The sequence below is a fragment of the Pteropus vampyrus genome, unplaced genomic scaffold (assembly GCF_000151845.1).
Source record: "Pteropus vampyrus isolate Shadow unplaced genomic scaffold, Pvam_2.0 Scaffold570, whole genome shotgun sequence".
Lineage (NCBI taxonomy): Eukaryota > Metazoa > Chordata > Mammalia > Chiroptera > Pteropodidae > Pteropus > Pteropus vampyrus.
The window spans coordinates 867624-883988 of NW_011889351.1; the positions used below are offsets into that span (position 1 = coordinate 867624).

Consider the following 16365-nt stretch of genomic DNA (forward strand, 5'->3'; position numbering starts at 1 on the left):
TCCTCCCCTGCCCTCCCCTCCGCCCCCTTCCCCGTAGGCAGCCAGCCCGCCCGCACTAACTCCCTCCCGGCCCCCGGCGCTCGGGCTGGGTCTTTCCCCCGCCCCCAGGCACCCACCGGTCGCTCTCCTCAGGAGGTCGCCCGCGCTCGGTGTATGTGGCTGGCAGCCGCCGCCCCCTCCCTAGCTCGCCGCCTGCTCTTCCTCGGCCCTCCGCCTCCTCCCCTCCTCCTTCTCCTCCTCAGCCGCTCCTCTCGCCGCCGCCACCGCCTCCACAGCCTGGGCCTCGCCGCGATGCCGGAGAAGAGGCCCTTCGAGCGGCTGCCTGCCGATGTCTCCCCCATCAACTACAGCCTTTGCCTCAAGCCCGACTTGCTGGACTTCACCTTCGAGGGCAAGCTGGAGGCCGCCGCCCAGGTACGGCGACCCTCGGGCGCCGGGGGCGAGCTGCCGGGCAAGCAGTTAGGCCGCGCCTGCGGGCTGGGCTAGGGGCCCGTCCCGGAGGGCGGGCGGGTGGGCTGGTCTGGGCGCTGCGGGCCTGGGGCTGGGGAGGCCGGCTCCGGGACGGGCGCGCCCCTCTGGGCGGGCGGGGGTGTGCTCTGCCCTGCTGGATTGGGGCCCGGGCCGCGCTGCGGGGAGCGTCGCAGGAGGCGGCGGGCGGGGCCCGTGCGCCCCTCCGGGGCGAGCACACCTGTGTGGGGCATACCTCTGACCCCCGGCACTTCCAGGTTTGTTAGTGTTCTGGGAGAGGCTGGAGGGTGTTAGGAGAGGCCAGAGGATCATCGGAGTCTCAACCTCCTGACTCAGTTTTTTCTCTGGTTCTTTCTACGCCCCACGGAGGACACATTGGAAGGGACAGTCATCTGGGACTCTGGCCGCCGCGCGTTAGCGACGAGGGGAGATTCTAGAAGGGAGGAGAGGGTGAGAAGGAGAATGTTAATCCCAGGCAGCCTTGCTGAGTTCTCGCCTGCTCCGGCCCTGGGACTGGGTTTCCAAGATGATCCGCCCCTCCCCCCTCCCCTTCTCCTCAAGTGACAGTGCAGCAGTGACTTTATTCTTTCCTAACCCCTAGAGAAGCTGAAGGAGGACCCCTATCTCCGCTTTTCTTCTCATCCTCCTAGCTTTGCAGCCTTTGAAGCAGGTGGATTTATTGCTACAGCGATGATTGTTTAGCAGTACCTTCCTCTGAAAGAAGCTTTAGTTTTAGCATACCACCGGTGAAAATATTCCATTACTTTTCGTTGCCGTTTTTGGTGAATCATGCTGTCCCCACCTCCCCCAGCACCCTCGCAGCATTATGTGAAGTATGCTTGATTTTGGAGACCATTAATATTGATGCCCTACAAGGGTCCTGAACAGCAGATGTTTGTCATATCATGTTATATGATGTATTATGTGAAGTCTGTAATGAAGAATGGGAACTTTAGTAGTTATTTTGAAGAATGGTGGTAAATAGATTTTGTTTCATTTCTTTTCCTACTGCAGTCAGTAGGCCTCAACCTTAAAGAATGGGGTGTGTATGTAGCAGTGAAATGAAAGAAATGTTGACTAGTGTTTGAATGAATTGAAAGTTGGCAGTTGTCTTTGAAAGCTGAGTACTCAGATTAAAAATATGTCTAAAAGTGTGGAATTAAAAAGTATACTGTCAGATTTGGGGCACTTGTGTGAAAGCATGGGGGCTCTAAGGTTTGGCTGCATCAAAAGGCAAAGCAACCCTCTGAAAGTAAGATGATTTAGAATTTTTCCATTAAGAATATGAATCAGAATGAGGGCATCTTGGGTCTAAATTAGGATTTGAGAGGGTTATTTGGGAGACTCTGTTTGGTTAAGCCGAGTGACTAGAGTGTTTTGATATATATTGGCAGGGGGCAGATGGGAGGGATTGTAAACAGTAGTGTGTCTTGTGACTTGGCAGAGGAGGAAGGACCTAGCAATGAATGAGTTCGCATTATGTGAAAAAGACTAACATTAAAAAAAAATCATTTGTTTCTCTACCCTATTTGTTGGCATAAGGGGTTCATAATTCTAAGAGGAATACATATTTAGGGAAAATTTTCAAAAAATTGTCAATAAAGATTTTTAAATGATTATTTTATTAGGAAGTGGCAGTTTTATTTAAGTGTTAGGATAGAACAATAAGCAGTGATGTACTTCTTATCTCTTTTATAACTGCCTTTCCAAAAGAGATGAGAAATATTTAGAAGACTGGTTTAGGCCTTTGAGGGAGCACATGGTAATGTGCTAGATATTAGCAGAGACTTGTCAATTTGATACAAGGAAATAAAAATCTTTTTTAGTGACATGAACTTTTCAAAGCATTTCTTTACAGAAATTCTTTTCAGGCTAGATGGCAACACAAATGAAAGATGGCATTATAGTGAATTCTAACAGGTGTTATTAAAGGATAATCGGACTTTTTAATTGTATGCATTACCACCTTTGGAAGTGTAAAGAGAAATTAACATTAGTAAAAAGTTAACATCAGTAGTAAAAAACATATGTTAATGTTTTTTAAATCGATGGATTGAAGCAGTAAGTTTAAATTGTGGCATTAGATGGTATCTTATTGTGGAAATCTAAAAGTGTGGACAAAATTAAATCTCTGGAAACCCAGATTTATAACTGGTATTGGGTCAGTTTTCTAATAGTTGGAATCACATTACACAGAGTATGCAAGCCGCTTGGTTGCTTTAGTTGCAGAATTTTATGATAAGCCCAGAGTATTTATACAGGTTACATATTAGAAATTTAGTGGATTTTTAACCTGGCCTGGGGTGTGGACTCCTGGGGAAGGTGAAGAAATTAGTCATTGTGCAGTAATTTAGAAATTAGTTTGGTTTAATTCAGCAGATTTTGAAAAGGTGTTATCATGGGCCTAGAGAAATGGGACATTTCGTTTCCTCTTCCTTTATGTTAGGGTATTTGAGAGCAACAGATTTTTGTACATATTTCAAATTCTAACTCTCTTGCTTTGTGGATAATTAATTTAAAAATAGATTACAAGTTTATGTGAGTGGCTACAATTCCTTGTTGTGATTGTGTAGTGGTTTACACAGTAATTGAGCTTTTTCTTATGGAAATGTTTTACCTGTGCCAGAGAAATTAACTTCATCCTTCAAGGCCAGAAGTCAGGATATACTAGACAATCCCTGGCTTCTGCCAACAAAATATTCTTGTTGGTGATGAGTAAATTGGCACTTAGAGGAGAGTTACAGATATAGTAGTTTGTTTGGCAGGCTAAAACTTGGCACATAAATGGATGTTATTGTCAACCCCTGTGTTATGGAATTTTCTGCTCAAATTTTGCTTATTTTCTATGCAGTCATTTTAGTAGTTTTTTTTATTACTTTAAAAAATGATGAAACTAATCATTTGCCTAGCATTGAGCTAGATCACTAAATGATCTTAGGAAATTAAATTTTTGAAAGCTTGATAAGGAACTGAATATATTCAAATTTTCTATTGTTTCTTGAAATGTATCTATGAAGAATCACCTAAGAAACTTTTATATGTTAAGCTTTATCTACCATTATTTGCCAGTGAATTCTGCAGTGAATTTTCCACATAAATAAAGCTTACCCTTTGAAGTACTTAGAATTTTACTGGTTTGGATGGAAATATTCCTAAAATTTATTTTTTTAAACTCTGTAATTCCTCATAATCTAAGTTTGTTGATTTTCTTTTTTAAAAATACTAGATGTCATTCTGAATACCTGTCATTAATACTTATAACCATAGATTATCTAAAACTATGTACTATGATTTATTAATTTCATATATGTTCTTTAAAGTTTTCTTGTTTGTTTTCCTTACTCTCAGGTTATTATTTCTTGCAACTTACTGTGCCTTGTCGCTTCCTATTGTGCAATTTCTTCCCTCTTCTATTTTACTGAACTTGATCTGAAGAGGTGTAAGTAACCAGATAAACAAGCTTGTTTGAACTTATAAAGAAATCTCTAAGTGAGAGTTTGTGGATTCTCTTCTGAGTGAAGGGCATGAGCTTTATTGTTTGGACTTTGTATCACCTATTCTGGCTTTTCATGCAAGCTTTTTTTTTTACTTCCTGGTTCTGGATAATTGATATTGTCCAATACAAATGGATAAATGTCGTTTTAAGTGGTAAATTATCTATGAAACCTCTCTGAACTTTGCTACGTAAATGATCCTGTTCTTATTGTAAAGTAGGTCTTTTTCTAATATGTATGTGAGTCAGTGGCAAAGGACTGAGTCTTCCGATAGCTGTTTTGTTGTTAACTGAGACTAGTTTTACAGATCTTGGAGATTTCATTTTGAACTATGTAGTTCTTAGTTTATTTGTCCACTTATAATCACATAATTTTTTCTTTTAAATTAGGAAATACGGTAGAAATACCGAAAAGCAACCCACTACCCAGATTTAGCAGCTATTGATGTTTTGCCCCTTTTGCTTCAGACCGTACATGATATTTTTTGGGAAATGTCACAGATACCACTAAAGTCCATTTCTATATCTTCCCACCCCTACTCTCATAGGTAACATCTCTCTCTTGTGTATAGTTTTAAAGTTTTATTGCATATTTAAGTAGCCACAGACAATAGATAGCAATGTTCTGTATGTTTAATTTTTACATTATTAGTACTTATTATGACTTTCTGCAGCTTGCTCTTTTCGATGTTTCTTGTTAGAAACACTTGGCTGAACTTGTGTTTACTAATTATTTGCTCCTTATTGTCTTTAGAAATTATAGCTCTATTCCACGAAGACAATCATCACAAAATTTTAACGATGAAATCACTTGTTAGGCAAATAACTTAGGCTTCAGACTGACTGGTATTTGGAATTGTCACACTGGAGATTGATTTCCTTTTACTAAAATCTCAGGACTTTGGTGATCAGAAATAAACCTCTTGAGTCTTACTATGTAGTACATGTTAGGTGTATTCCTGAGTGATTATAATAAAGACTCATCCAGGAAAAAAAATTTGTCTCAGATTATTGCCTTCCTAGCTCATAGGAAACTTCTACTGTAAAATTGTTACCAATGGTCAAGCTCCCTCTTCAGTAGAGGCATTATTTAGCTTTGGTTCAGTTGAAGTGTAGTCTGTATGGGACTCCAAGAAGACAACCCTGGGTTTGAAACAAAGAAGGAAACACTAACGTTTCATTCTTTCATAGCATCAAGTGGAAAACTTGAAAATGAGCTTATTATACACAATTTATATGCCAACCTTAACATTTTGCTTCTCTTTTAAGCTTGGAAACTGAAGATCTTAATGCTGAAATTCCTTTGAATATTACCTGTATTTTTGGTAGTGGAATACACAGGTTATGTAATATTCAATAATATGATGATGTTAATATCTGAGAAATCACATACAGAATCTTCAGGTCAGTGCTGTTATTGAGAAAGTGAGTCTACATGGATATTTTTCATTACCTTCCTTGGGCAGTACATATATACTGATATCCAAAGTGCTATATATTACAGTACATAGTTCTAAAATTTTATATCATTCTGGTCAAGCACTTTATAAACTGTTAGGTGAATGCTGTTAGATGATTTTCAGTGTAACATCTTTATGATGACAGCACATTTAATCTTGGTCTGTATGTGTGTGCCTTAATAATAATATTTGTTAAGTGATTACTATATATCAGTCACTAAATGCTACAAGTGCTTTCTATGGATTATCCTGTTGTTTAAAATTCATCTCTAATACAAGACAGAATATACTGTCCAATTTTTAAAATTTGAGTGGAGTTCTGTTAGTGAGATAAGTATTTTTGTTCCTTTTGTTCTTCCGTCCCACCTTTACAGAAATGGCAGTATTCCTGAAAAAAAAATTAGTAGCTATTCAACAAGTAGCCTAATTCATTAATATAAACAGGTGGGTTTTCTCTAATTACAGGAGGAACTGAAATGTACTTGTAACTGGATGTTGTACACTGTGCCTTTCCAAAGTACACATTTTCCCTCAGAATGTTAAAATAATAGTGTGATAAATGTCATTTGGCATAATAGTGTTGTACAGATATCTTGATCTTGGTAGATTAACTGCTTGGCTACCGTTAAATTCACTGTAGATGTTGATGGATGAAAGTATGGTTGCCTAGATAAAGCTTAAGATGTGTAGCTAAACCACTGTTATTCTGTTGGCATAAACTTCAAACCCTGGAAGGTTTTTATTCATTTTACCCTTTGGAGCACATCCAGTAAGTGCATCATTTCTCTGTTTCTGAGTTTTTTTGAGTCATTTTATGAATAGGCAAATTTTTTTTTTCCTTTTTGTATTGCTATCAATAGCCAGTTGGGACATAAAAGTTTAATGCTATTTAGGTATGTTCTGGTGAAATAAACACTGTGAAGGAATATTACCACTTAATAAATTTAAAAAATATGCTCATTAAATGGCATTTTTGTTTAGAAGCAGGAAGATTTATGAGAAGAATTTTTTTAAATGAGACAGACTAGTTTCACTTTATTGTGTTAGAGATTTTGACAGTCCATTATAGGCTTAATAACGTACTATTGGTAATATGTCATAATTTTAGTTTAAAATTCATGATGTGTATTCATTGGTTGCTAATAAAATGATTACTCTTAGGTATAGTTTTTTCATACAGATATTACATTACTTCTGTATCCTTAACTAGTTTTGTGGTCTATTCAGTGATCTCAAGGCACAATTGACCTACCCATGAGTTTTGTTTGGTCTACACAGTGTTTTTGAAAATTTTGAATTAGTTACTATCATTTAAAATTGGGAGATGGCATGTGAAATCTAAATTTATGGCTTTTTTGAAAGTTGGAAGGTCAACACTGTTTACTTTTTAGTATAGCAATAATTGGTTGGCTCCAAGAAGTGGCTACTTTCCCCTTCCTTTATATATAGACTTCCTTTCTGCATATCTTTTACCTGGCCTACTGCAGTCACCTTCTTAGATGGCCTCTGCAGGCTTTTGTGATTTAGGGCATCTGTATTTTTGTTATTTTAGATTTAGACCAGACAAATAAACAGAGACTCATGGACATGGACTATAGTCTAGTGGTTACCAGAGGACTATAGACTAGTGGTTACTAGTGGGGTGAGAGAAGAGCGGGGAGGTAGACGGGGTAAAGGGAGTCAAATATAGGATTTAGGGAGAGGGTGAAATGGGTAAAGGGGATCAAATATATGGTAGCTGAAGGAAACACAATAGAATATACAGATGTCAAATGGTAATGTACACCTGAAAATTATATAATTGTATTAACCCATGTTACCTCAATAAACTTAACTAAAAATTAAAAAAAAAAAAGATTTAGACCATTCAAATGTCTGAAAATGAATTTGAGGTTTTGTTTAACGCAGCAAGAATATTAAAACAAGATTATAACCAAATTGAAAAATGGGCAAGGGTTATGAACAAGCAATTTGCAGAGGAAAAACTTAATGGCAAAAAAAAATGCTTAGTAACCAGTGTTACTAGTAATCAGGAAAATTCTAATGAAAACAATAGTGGAATACTATTTAATACCCATCAGATTGTCAGAAATTTTAAAGATTTTTGGAGGGATTTATTTATATTTTGCTAATGGGATTGTCAGTTGAGACTACTCTGGTGGATAATTTGGCAATTCTTGGTGAAGAAAACATGGGTACAAGAAAACATGGACCAAGATGTTTATTGTAGTACTATTTTTTTTTCTTTTTTTCTTTTCTTTATTTTTTTAACACCTACAGCACTTGGTATTCCTAGGTGGTCTCCCATCCAAGTACTAACCAGGCCTGACCCTGCTTGGCTTCCGAGATCAGACCTGGCACATTCAGGGTGGCATGGCAGTAGACTTAGTAATACTATTTTAAATAACAAAAAAGTAGAAGTAACCTAATTTCCTTAGGGAAGGGATTGGTAAATAACCAGTTTATTTATAGAATGGACTACTACTATACCAGAGTTACAATGAATGAATTAGATATACATCTATCAGCATTTAACCTATCTCAGAAAAAATATTAAATGAAAAAGGCAGGTTGTAAAAGGTTGTACACAATTTGATACCATTTGTATAAAATTAAAAACATCGTTTGCTGATCTTTCTACATGTAGCAAAAGTACTAAACATACATGAGAGAGATACATTGGCCTTAGGGTAGTGGTTATCTTTAGATAATGAAGAAGAGAGGAAAGTGCTGTTATTATTTCTATATTTTTTTGGATCTGAAGCAAGTAAGACAAAGTCCTAAAACTTTATTTAATCTTAGTGGTGAGTCATTAGTGTCTATTACATCTAAAATGTTTCTTTGAGAAAAAAAATTTAGAGTGTTTTATGAAGTTTTGATGTAGTTTATGATATCAGATTTCTTTATCCTTATAAAAGGTCTCATGAAGGGGTTGATGTGAAGGTTGCAATACATAATTGCAACATATAAGAAATATTTGCTAATTAAAATTTTTTTGAAATTAAAAGAAATTTAAGAGGTTATAAATCAAGGTTTAAGTAGAAGAAAATTGCTTTTATTTTAGTTTGCTGGTCACATATTTAAATTCTCTGAAATATTTACATGTTTATTATTGCTTTTATTATAATTTGGAAAATGTGAATTGCTTTGGATTACTTAAAGCTACTCATTTATTTCTACCATTGATGCATAAATACTCAGTTTAGGGTTAGTGATATCTGGGTTTTTTAAAATTGCCTGCTTTGATCTATGGCCATGCCACCCTGAACAAGCCCAATCCTGTCTGATCTCAGAAGCTAAGCAGGGTCAGGCCTGCTTAGTACTTGGATGGGAGACCACCTAGGAAGACCAGGTGCTGTAGGTGTAAAAAATAAAAAAATAAGGGATTGTAAGCTGACAAAGTCCTTGCAATATGTGAGGTCAACCAAGGGTTGCCTCGCCTAAAAAAAGAAAAAATTGCCTGCAATGTACATTAGGCTGAGATGAAGATGTACATATTATTAATCTAGGCTGTTTCTGACACTTTTCTTTTCTTGTAGGTGAGGCAGGCAACTAATCAGATTGTGATGAATTGTGCTGATATTGACATTATTACAGCTTCATATGTACCAGAGGGAGATGAAGGTAAGAGTTGTTTTCTATTTTAATTTGCCATCTCTCTGTGTGTATGCTATGTACTTGTGTGTGTGTGTGTGTGTGTGTGTGTGTGTGTGTGTGTGTGTGTATGTGTGTGTCTGTGAGATGTACACAATTTTAGGTTAAGATATTAATGTTTGTTACTTTAGGAATAGGAAAATTAGATATTCATGGGAACTATTTGAATAATGTAACCTGACTTTATTATGAGATAAAGGAAATGTCACAATTTGAATTCTACTTTAGATATTAACTTACTTTGTGACCCTAGACAGATAACATTTTCCTAAGTGTAAAATGCATATAAAGTTGAAGAGTTATTTTAAAAATTAAGGACTCTGAACATGAAAGGTTCCTTGCGGAGTTTAGTTCATATGTGGTTTTTTTAAGGTTCTTTTTTTCCCTCTATTGAACAGTAGATTAGAGTTGAGATAATAAGTTTTACTCATAATTGAGAGAAAAGTATTTGCTTTATGAGATCAAATATGAAGGTTAGAAGCTAGATGATGGAGTTAGTTATAGGGGAAGAATATATTTAAAAGAAACATGAGATAGAATGTGTAGGAATTCAATGAATATATTTAAAATGAGAACTATTTTAGACCTTGTAATTACAATAAGGATTAAATTAAGTAATCAGTTTGGGCCTAAAAGGTTATTCCCACACAAGCTGCATTTTTAGAAGTTATCAAGTTTGGCATAAACTTAAAAGTATCTTAATATTGGAGCTGAATTGCTTTTTACTTTTAACTTCACTTTGACATTCCTTGTCAACATGGTTTATTGTACTCTGATACTTCCTCTTAGAAAGTCTTTTCATTTGATATAAAATAAGTTAGAAATTTGACCTTTTAATTTACATTTTGTATTGCTGTTTCCCTCTCCTTTACATTATACTGAATAGAAGCATACAAGTAACATTTTAAGGCCTGGAAATATTTATTTCATGAGTTTTTCTTAAATTATCTTGTCCATAGAAAGACAAAAAAAAAAAAAGTAAACAGCAGTTGAGCATACTACTTGCCAAGAAGTTTTTATGTTCAGTTGATTCTAAATGACATCAAACTGCTGCAATTTTAAGTTGTAGGAATAGATCCTTCAAATGGACTTTGAATGCATGCCAACTTAAAAAAATTGTGTGGTGAATGAAAGATTATTTAATTTCTTTAACTGAAAAAAAATGGAAGCACCTTAACCAAGCATATCAAGGCAGGCTTTTTTTGTTGTAGATAGAGAACATTTAAATTCAATGTAGGGTTTTAAAATGGTGTCCAATATAGATAAGTAAAGATAGTAAAAGAAATGTGCACCCTCCAGATGGCATGGTTTCAGCTCAGGTTCGTTTTTTATCTTCCTCTATGAAAATGTTAAGAAGAATTCAGAGAACTTTTGAATATGCATAACTGAATGGTGCCAAGCTCATAATGACCCGAATTTCAAAGAAGCATCATTAGGATTCTCACAAGGAGATCAGAAAAGAAACGAAAACTTAGAAGAAGTGAAGAGGATTTGGAGAGAATTCAGATAAAACATTAAATGTTTTTAGATACCTAAAATATTTTCTAGCTAAGGTACATTTCTCAACTCATTTTTCCTATAGCAGCAAGAATCAGTAAGGAGCAATAACCATTTATTCACCCAGCTAATCTCATCTAGTACCTAGTAACACTCATGATTGCCTTCTGCAACACCAATTTACATATCTGTAGTTACCAAATCTTGGTGCTCTGAGGTAAAAACAGAAATTTATCTGAAGGCATGAAATTGTTGCTTCTCTGTGTAAGTTTTTAATTGATGAAAAAAACCATCTTGTGATATGTGCAGTAACCCAGAAAGACCTATTGGCATGTGTCTCTTTAAACTAAGGCACTGCCTTTTAAACAGAAATAATTTATTTTAAAACCTATTTGAAATCTTACTTTGTAATATTTAAAAAATAAGAAATCAGTAAGAAAAACGGCTGAAAACTGTTTTTTTACTGTTCTGCACTTCAAGGGTTGGTGAAATCACTAGCACTTAAGCCAGTGCAAGGAATGCACCTCCCTACACAGTGCAGGGATTAGTATTGTCATCAGCTTCTGCAAGAGAAATACGAAACTTTTGAGTGCCTGAACTCAGGTCCTGACAGGTAAAGAGTCTTTTAATTTATCATTAATAGATGGTTTGGGCATAACCACATAGAAAATGATCACTTGAAAGTTTTGTACCAACTTTTCCCTTAGTGTACTTTGTCAGGTATATGTTTGTAGAATTAGCTGTGCAAAAAAAAATTTTCGATCAGTGACATAATATTTAGTACAAAGTTATATAGTTTCAGATCCACCAGCATCACTTTGGTTTATCCATATAAGGCATGTAAATTTTAACATATTTATTCTTGAAGTAGAATTGTATTTTTCAGTTTGTGCATATATACACGTGCGTGAAAGGATAAAAGGATATTTTTCAGTTTTGTGCATATATACATGTGTGTGAAAGGATAATTATTAATATTTGGCAACATTAATAATATTGCCAAATAGTAATAATTTCAAGCAAAACTATTAACTAAAAAAAAGAATGGTTCCTTACACTTGAGCATAAGCCTTTATCCAACTGTTAGTAATATATATTCTATCATACAATTATGTGTGATTTATAATAATATTAATAAAACCACCATCTCTTTGCAATAGAGTTGCTTATGTTATTTTGAAAGTATGTACATGACTAAGTGGTAGCTCTCAAATCAAGAAGATTGAAAGCGAAGGGAAAATATCCATTTCTAATACAAATATATTGAAATATGATAGAGAATTTCATAAGGACATTTCAAATAAAGGGAGCCCAAGTGTAACTTTAGTTATAAAAATACTGATATGTAGTAAGTAGGAGCCTTAAACCAAAGTTACTGTTGGGGTTAAGCAAATAACAAACATGAATGAATTGGGCTGGATGTAGGGATATAAGAATGTTGGAAGAAAGGCTAAGCCAGAGAGTGCATGTCTCACATAAATATATTCAAATTTTAAAGAACTGTCCTGGCAAAACAACATATTTGTGGGCTATATTGAGTTCTGTTGAATTTGTAAATTCTGAAGAGGGATTCCAGAGAACTGTGGTGTGTTATGGGTATTCTTTATCACTCAGATGTAAAGATAAGTCTTGAGCATAGGTATCTCATTAAAAAGAGGAAAAACTCTATGAGATTTTTCTAGGTTCTTAATTGAAACTGTTGGGTTCTTAATTGAAACTGATATATAAGTAATATGTCATGTTACTATTAAATATGTTAAGCAAATTGTTTTAGTTTGTTGTACGTTCAAATGCTGTATACTTTTAAAAGATACAGAATTAGCACAGTACCTATTTTAAGGTAGCTTTTCGAGTTTTTCAAACATTAAAAAGACCTTATGTCTGAGATCATGTTTTTATTTTGTATCTGGTTTATTTGCTTTTCTCAAATGTATTGAGTTTGAGGATTTAAAAAAAATAATAATTATTTTCTAGTGACATTGGTTAACGAAATCCAGTAAGTTTCAACTGTACACTTTAACAGGCATATGAGTTTTGGGAATTTTGAACATAAAGTCTATTATATGCTATTACTCTTCTGAAGAATGGGTAACCTTCACGGCATTCTGTCTCTGAATTAAATGGTGATTTATTTTTAATTAATATTTTTTAGAGCAGTTTTAAGTTCACAGCAAAATTCAGTAGAAGGTAGAGAGATTTCTCATATATTCCTTGTCCACATATGCACTGCCTCCACTTTCACCATCCTAAACCAAAATGGTACCTTTGTTACAGTTGATGACTCTACATTGACACCTCATTATTATCCAAAGTCATTTGGGTTTATTCTTGGTGTTATACATTCTGTGGGTTTTGATAATGACAATTATCCACCATTATAGTATCATACAGAATTTTTTTCTGCCCTAAAAATTTTCTGTGCTCTTCCTGTTTTTCCATCCTCCCCCCCGCCCCAGCCCCTGGCAACAACTAATCTTTTTATTATCATAATTTTGTCTTTCCCGCAATGTCATAGAGTTGGAGTCATACAGAGTGTTGCCTTTTCAGATGGACTTATTTCACTTAGTAATATGCATTTAAGTTTCTTCTGTGTCTTTATTTTGCTTGATAGCTCACTTTTTTTAGCTTTGAATAATATTCCATTGTCTGTATGTACTAGTTTATTTATCCATTTACCTACTGAGGGACTTCTTGGTTACTTCCAAGTCTTGGAAGTTATGAATAAAGGTGATATAAATATTCATGTGCAGGTTTTTGTGGAGATATAAGTTTTTCAACTCCTGTGGGTAAATACCAACGAGTGTGATTGCTGGATCCTATGATGAGAGTGTTTTTAGTTTTGTAAGAAACTGCCAAACTTTCTTCCAAAGGGATTGTACCATTTTGTATTCCCACCAGCAATGAATGAGAGTTCCTGTTGCTTCACATGCTCCCCAGCAATTGCTGTTTGTGTTTTAGATTTTGTCCATTCTAATAGGTTTGTAGTGGTATGTCATTATTGTTATAATTTGCAGATCCTGAATGATATGATGCTGAACATCTTTTCATATGCTTACTTGCCATCTGTATCTTTGGTGAGGTGTCTGTTTAGGTCTTTTGCACAATGTTAATTGGATCGTTCTTTTTCTTATTATTGAGTTTTAAGGATTCTTTGTGCATTTTTGATAATAGTCCTTTATCAGATGTGTCTTTTGCAAATGTTTTCTCTGAGTCTGTGGCTTGTATCTCGTTCTCTTGATATCGTCTTTCTCAGAGCAGAAGTTTTTATTTTTAATGTTTCAGGTTATCATTTATTTTTTTCATGGATCATGCCTTTGATGTTGTTTCTAAAAAGTCATCAACCATACTCAAGGTCAACTAGGTTTTTTCCCTTGTTATCTTCTAGGAATTTTATAGTTTTGCATTTTACATTTAGGCCTATAATCTATTTTGAGTTAATTTTTGTGAAGGGAGTAAGGTCTATGTCCAGATTAATTTCCTTTGCATGTGTGTGTCCAGTTTTTCCAGGACCGTGTGTTGAAAAGCTAATTTCATTGTGTTGCTTTTGCTCCTTTACCAAAGATCAGTTAACTTTATTTATGTCTATTGCTAGGCTCTCTATTCTGTTCCATGATCTGTTTAACTCTAATTTCTCCAGTACTACACCATCTTGATTACGGTAGCTTTACAGTAAGTCTCGAACTTGGGTAGTGTCAGACCTCTCACTTTGTTCTTCTCTTTCAATATTGAATTAGGTATTCTGGGTTGTTTGCCTTTCTGTATAAACTTTAGTATCCACAAAAATAACTTTCTGGGATTTTGATTAAGATTGGTATTAAATCTATAGATCAAGTTGGGAAGAACTGACATCTTGACAATATTGAGTCTTCTTATCCATGAACGTGGAATATCTTTCCATTTATTTAGTTCTTCTTTGGTGTCTTCCATCAGAGTTTTGTTATTTTTTTCTCATATGGAGCTTGTACACATTTTGTTAGATTTAAAACTAAGTATTTCATTTTTGGAGTGGTAATATCAACGATAACATGTTTTTAGTTTCAAATACCACTTATTCATTGCTAGTATACAGGAAAGTGATTGACTACTGTATATTAACCTTGTATTCTGCAACCTTGTTATATCTGGGAATTTTTTTGTCAGTTCTTTTGAATTTTCTACATGACCATGTCATTTATGAACAATGACAGGTTTTATTCTACCTTCCCAATATGTAAAACTTTTATTTCCTTATTGTATTAGCTAGGACTTCCAGTGTGATGTTGAAAAGCAGTGATGAGTGGGGACATCCTTGCCTTGTTCCTCATCTTAGCTGGAAAGCTCAGAGTTTTTCACAATTAAGTATGATGTAAACTGTAGGGGTTTTTTAATTAATGTTCTTTATTAAGTTGAAGTTCATCTGTATTCCTAGTTTGGTGAGAGTTTTTATTGTGAATGGGTGTTAGATTTTGTCAGATGCTTTTTCTGCATCTATTGATATTATTGTGTGATTATTCTTTAGCCTGTTGATGTGATAGAGTACATTAATTGATTTTTAAATGTTGAAACAACCTATGTACTGGGATAAATCCAGTTGTTCATGGTATATAATTGTTTTTATACATTGTTGGATTTGATTTACTAACTTTTTTTGACAATTTTTGCATCTATGTTCATAAGAGATATTGGTCTGTAGTTTTCTTATAATGTCTTTGTCTGATTTTGATATTAGATTAATGTCGGCCTCAGAGTAAGTTAGGAAGTATTCCTTCTGCTTCTGTCCTCTGGAAGAAATTGCAGAGAGTGGGTGTAATTTCTTTAAATATTTGGTAGAATTCACAGGTGAACCTATCTGGGCCTGGTGCTTTCTGTTTTGGAAGATTATTGATTCAATTTCTTTAATAGATGTAGACCTATTCAGATTGTCTATTTATTCTTGTGTGAGTTATGGCAGATTGTATGTTTTTAGGAATCGGTCCCTGTAGGTGATCAAATTTTTGGACAGTAGTTCATAATATTCCTTTATTATCCTTGTAACAGTCATGAATCTGTAGTGATGTCCCTTTTTTCAATTCTGATTTTAGTAATTCATTTCATCTCTCTTTTTTCCTTAGCCTGGCTAGAGGCTTATTGATTTTGTTGATCTTTTCAAAGAACCAACTTCTAGTTTTGCTGATTTTCTTCCTATTGATTTCCTGTTTTCAATTTCATTAATTTCTGCTATAATTTTTATTATTTCTTCTGCTTGATTTGAATTTAATTTGCTCTTCTTTTTCTAGTTTCCTAAGATGCAAGCTTAGATGATTGATTTTTAAATCTTTTCTAATATATGGTTTCAATACTATGAATTTCCCTCCAAGCACTGCTTTCACTGCATCCTACACATTTTGGTAAGTTGTGTTTTTATTTTCATTTAGTTCCAAATATTTTTAAATGTCTCTTGAGATTTCTTCTGTGATTTACATGTTATTTAGAAGTGTGTTGTTTAATCTCCAAGTATTTGAGGATTTTTCAGCTAATTTTCTGTTATTGATTTCTAGTTTAATTCCATTGTGGTCTGAGAGCAGACATTTTATGATTTCTATTCTTTTAAATTAGTTACGGTGTATTTTATTACACAGAATGTGATCTCTTTTGGTGAATGTTTCAGGTGAGCTTGAATAGAATATGTAATCAGCTGTTGTTTGATGGAAGTCTGTAGAGGTTAATTATATTCAGTTAATTGATGGTGCTTTTGCATTCAGCTGAAGATCCTTACTGATTTTTTGAGGCTGGATCTGTCCATTTCTACTAGAAGGGTGTTAAAGTCTCCAACTG

The 16365-nt window shown here is 35.0% G+C and overlaps 2 protein-coding genes and 2 pseudogenes across 6 annotated transcripts in view; 2 read left to right on the forward strand and 2 right to left on the reverse strand.

Moving 5' to 3' along the window:
- MRPL45 (mitochondrial ribosomal protein L45) overlaps nucleotides 1-932 on the reverse strand; it is a 41678-nt gene extending 40746 nt beyond the window's left edge. Inside the window, exon 1 of the mRNA XM_023525536.1 lies at nucleotides 704-932. Within this exon, the coding sequence (XP_023381304.1) occupies nucleotides 704-780 (77 nt within the window). The 5' untranslated portion in view covers nucleotides 781-932. The remainder of the gene's footprint in view (nucleotides 1-703) is intronic.
- The window catches only part of LOC105308380 (puromycin-sensitive aminopeptidase), a 65046-nt gene continuing 48687 nt past the window's right edge, over nucleotides 7-16365 (forward strand). Inside the window, exons 1-2 of one of the 5 annotated variants that reach the window (XM_011384331.2) lie at nucleotides 7-414; nucleotides 8961-9045. In XM_011384331.2, coding sequence (XP_011382633.1) covers nucleotides 154-414; nucleotides 8961-9045 — 346 coding nt within the window. In that variant the 5' untranslated portion in view covers nucleotides 7-153. Of the gene's footprint in view, nucleotides 415-706; nucleotides 726-1424; nucleotides 1446-8960; nucleotides 9046-16365 lie in introns of those variants that run through there. The other 4 variants (XM_011384332.2, XM_011384333.2, XM_023525533.1 and 1 more) reach the window with 4 other exon arrangements.
- Nucleotides 7693-7806, reverse strand: LOC111733483 (annotated as a pseudogene).
- On the forward strand, nucleotides 8667-8785 carry LOC111733473 (annotated as a pseudogene).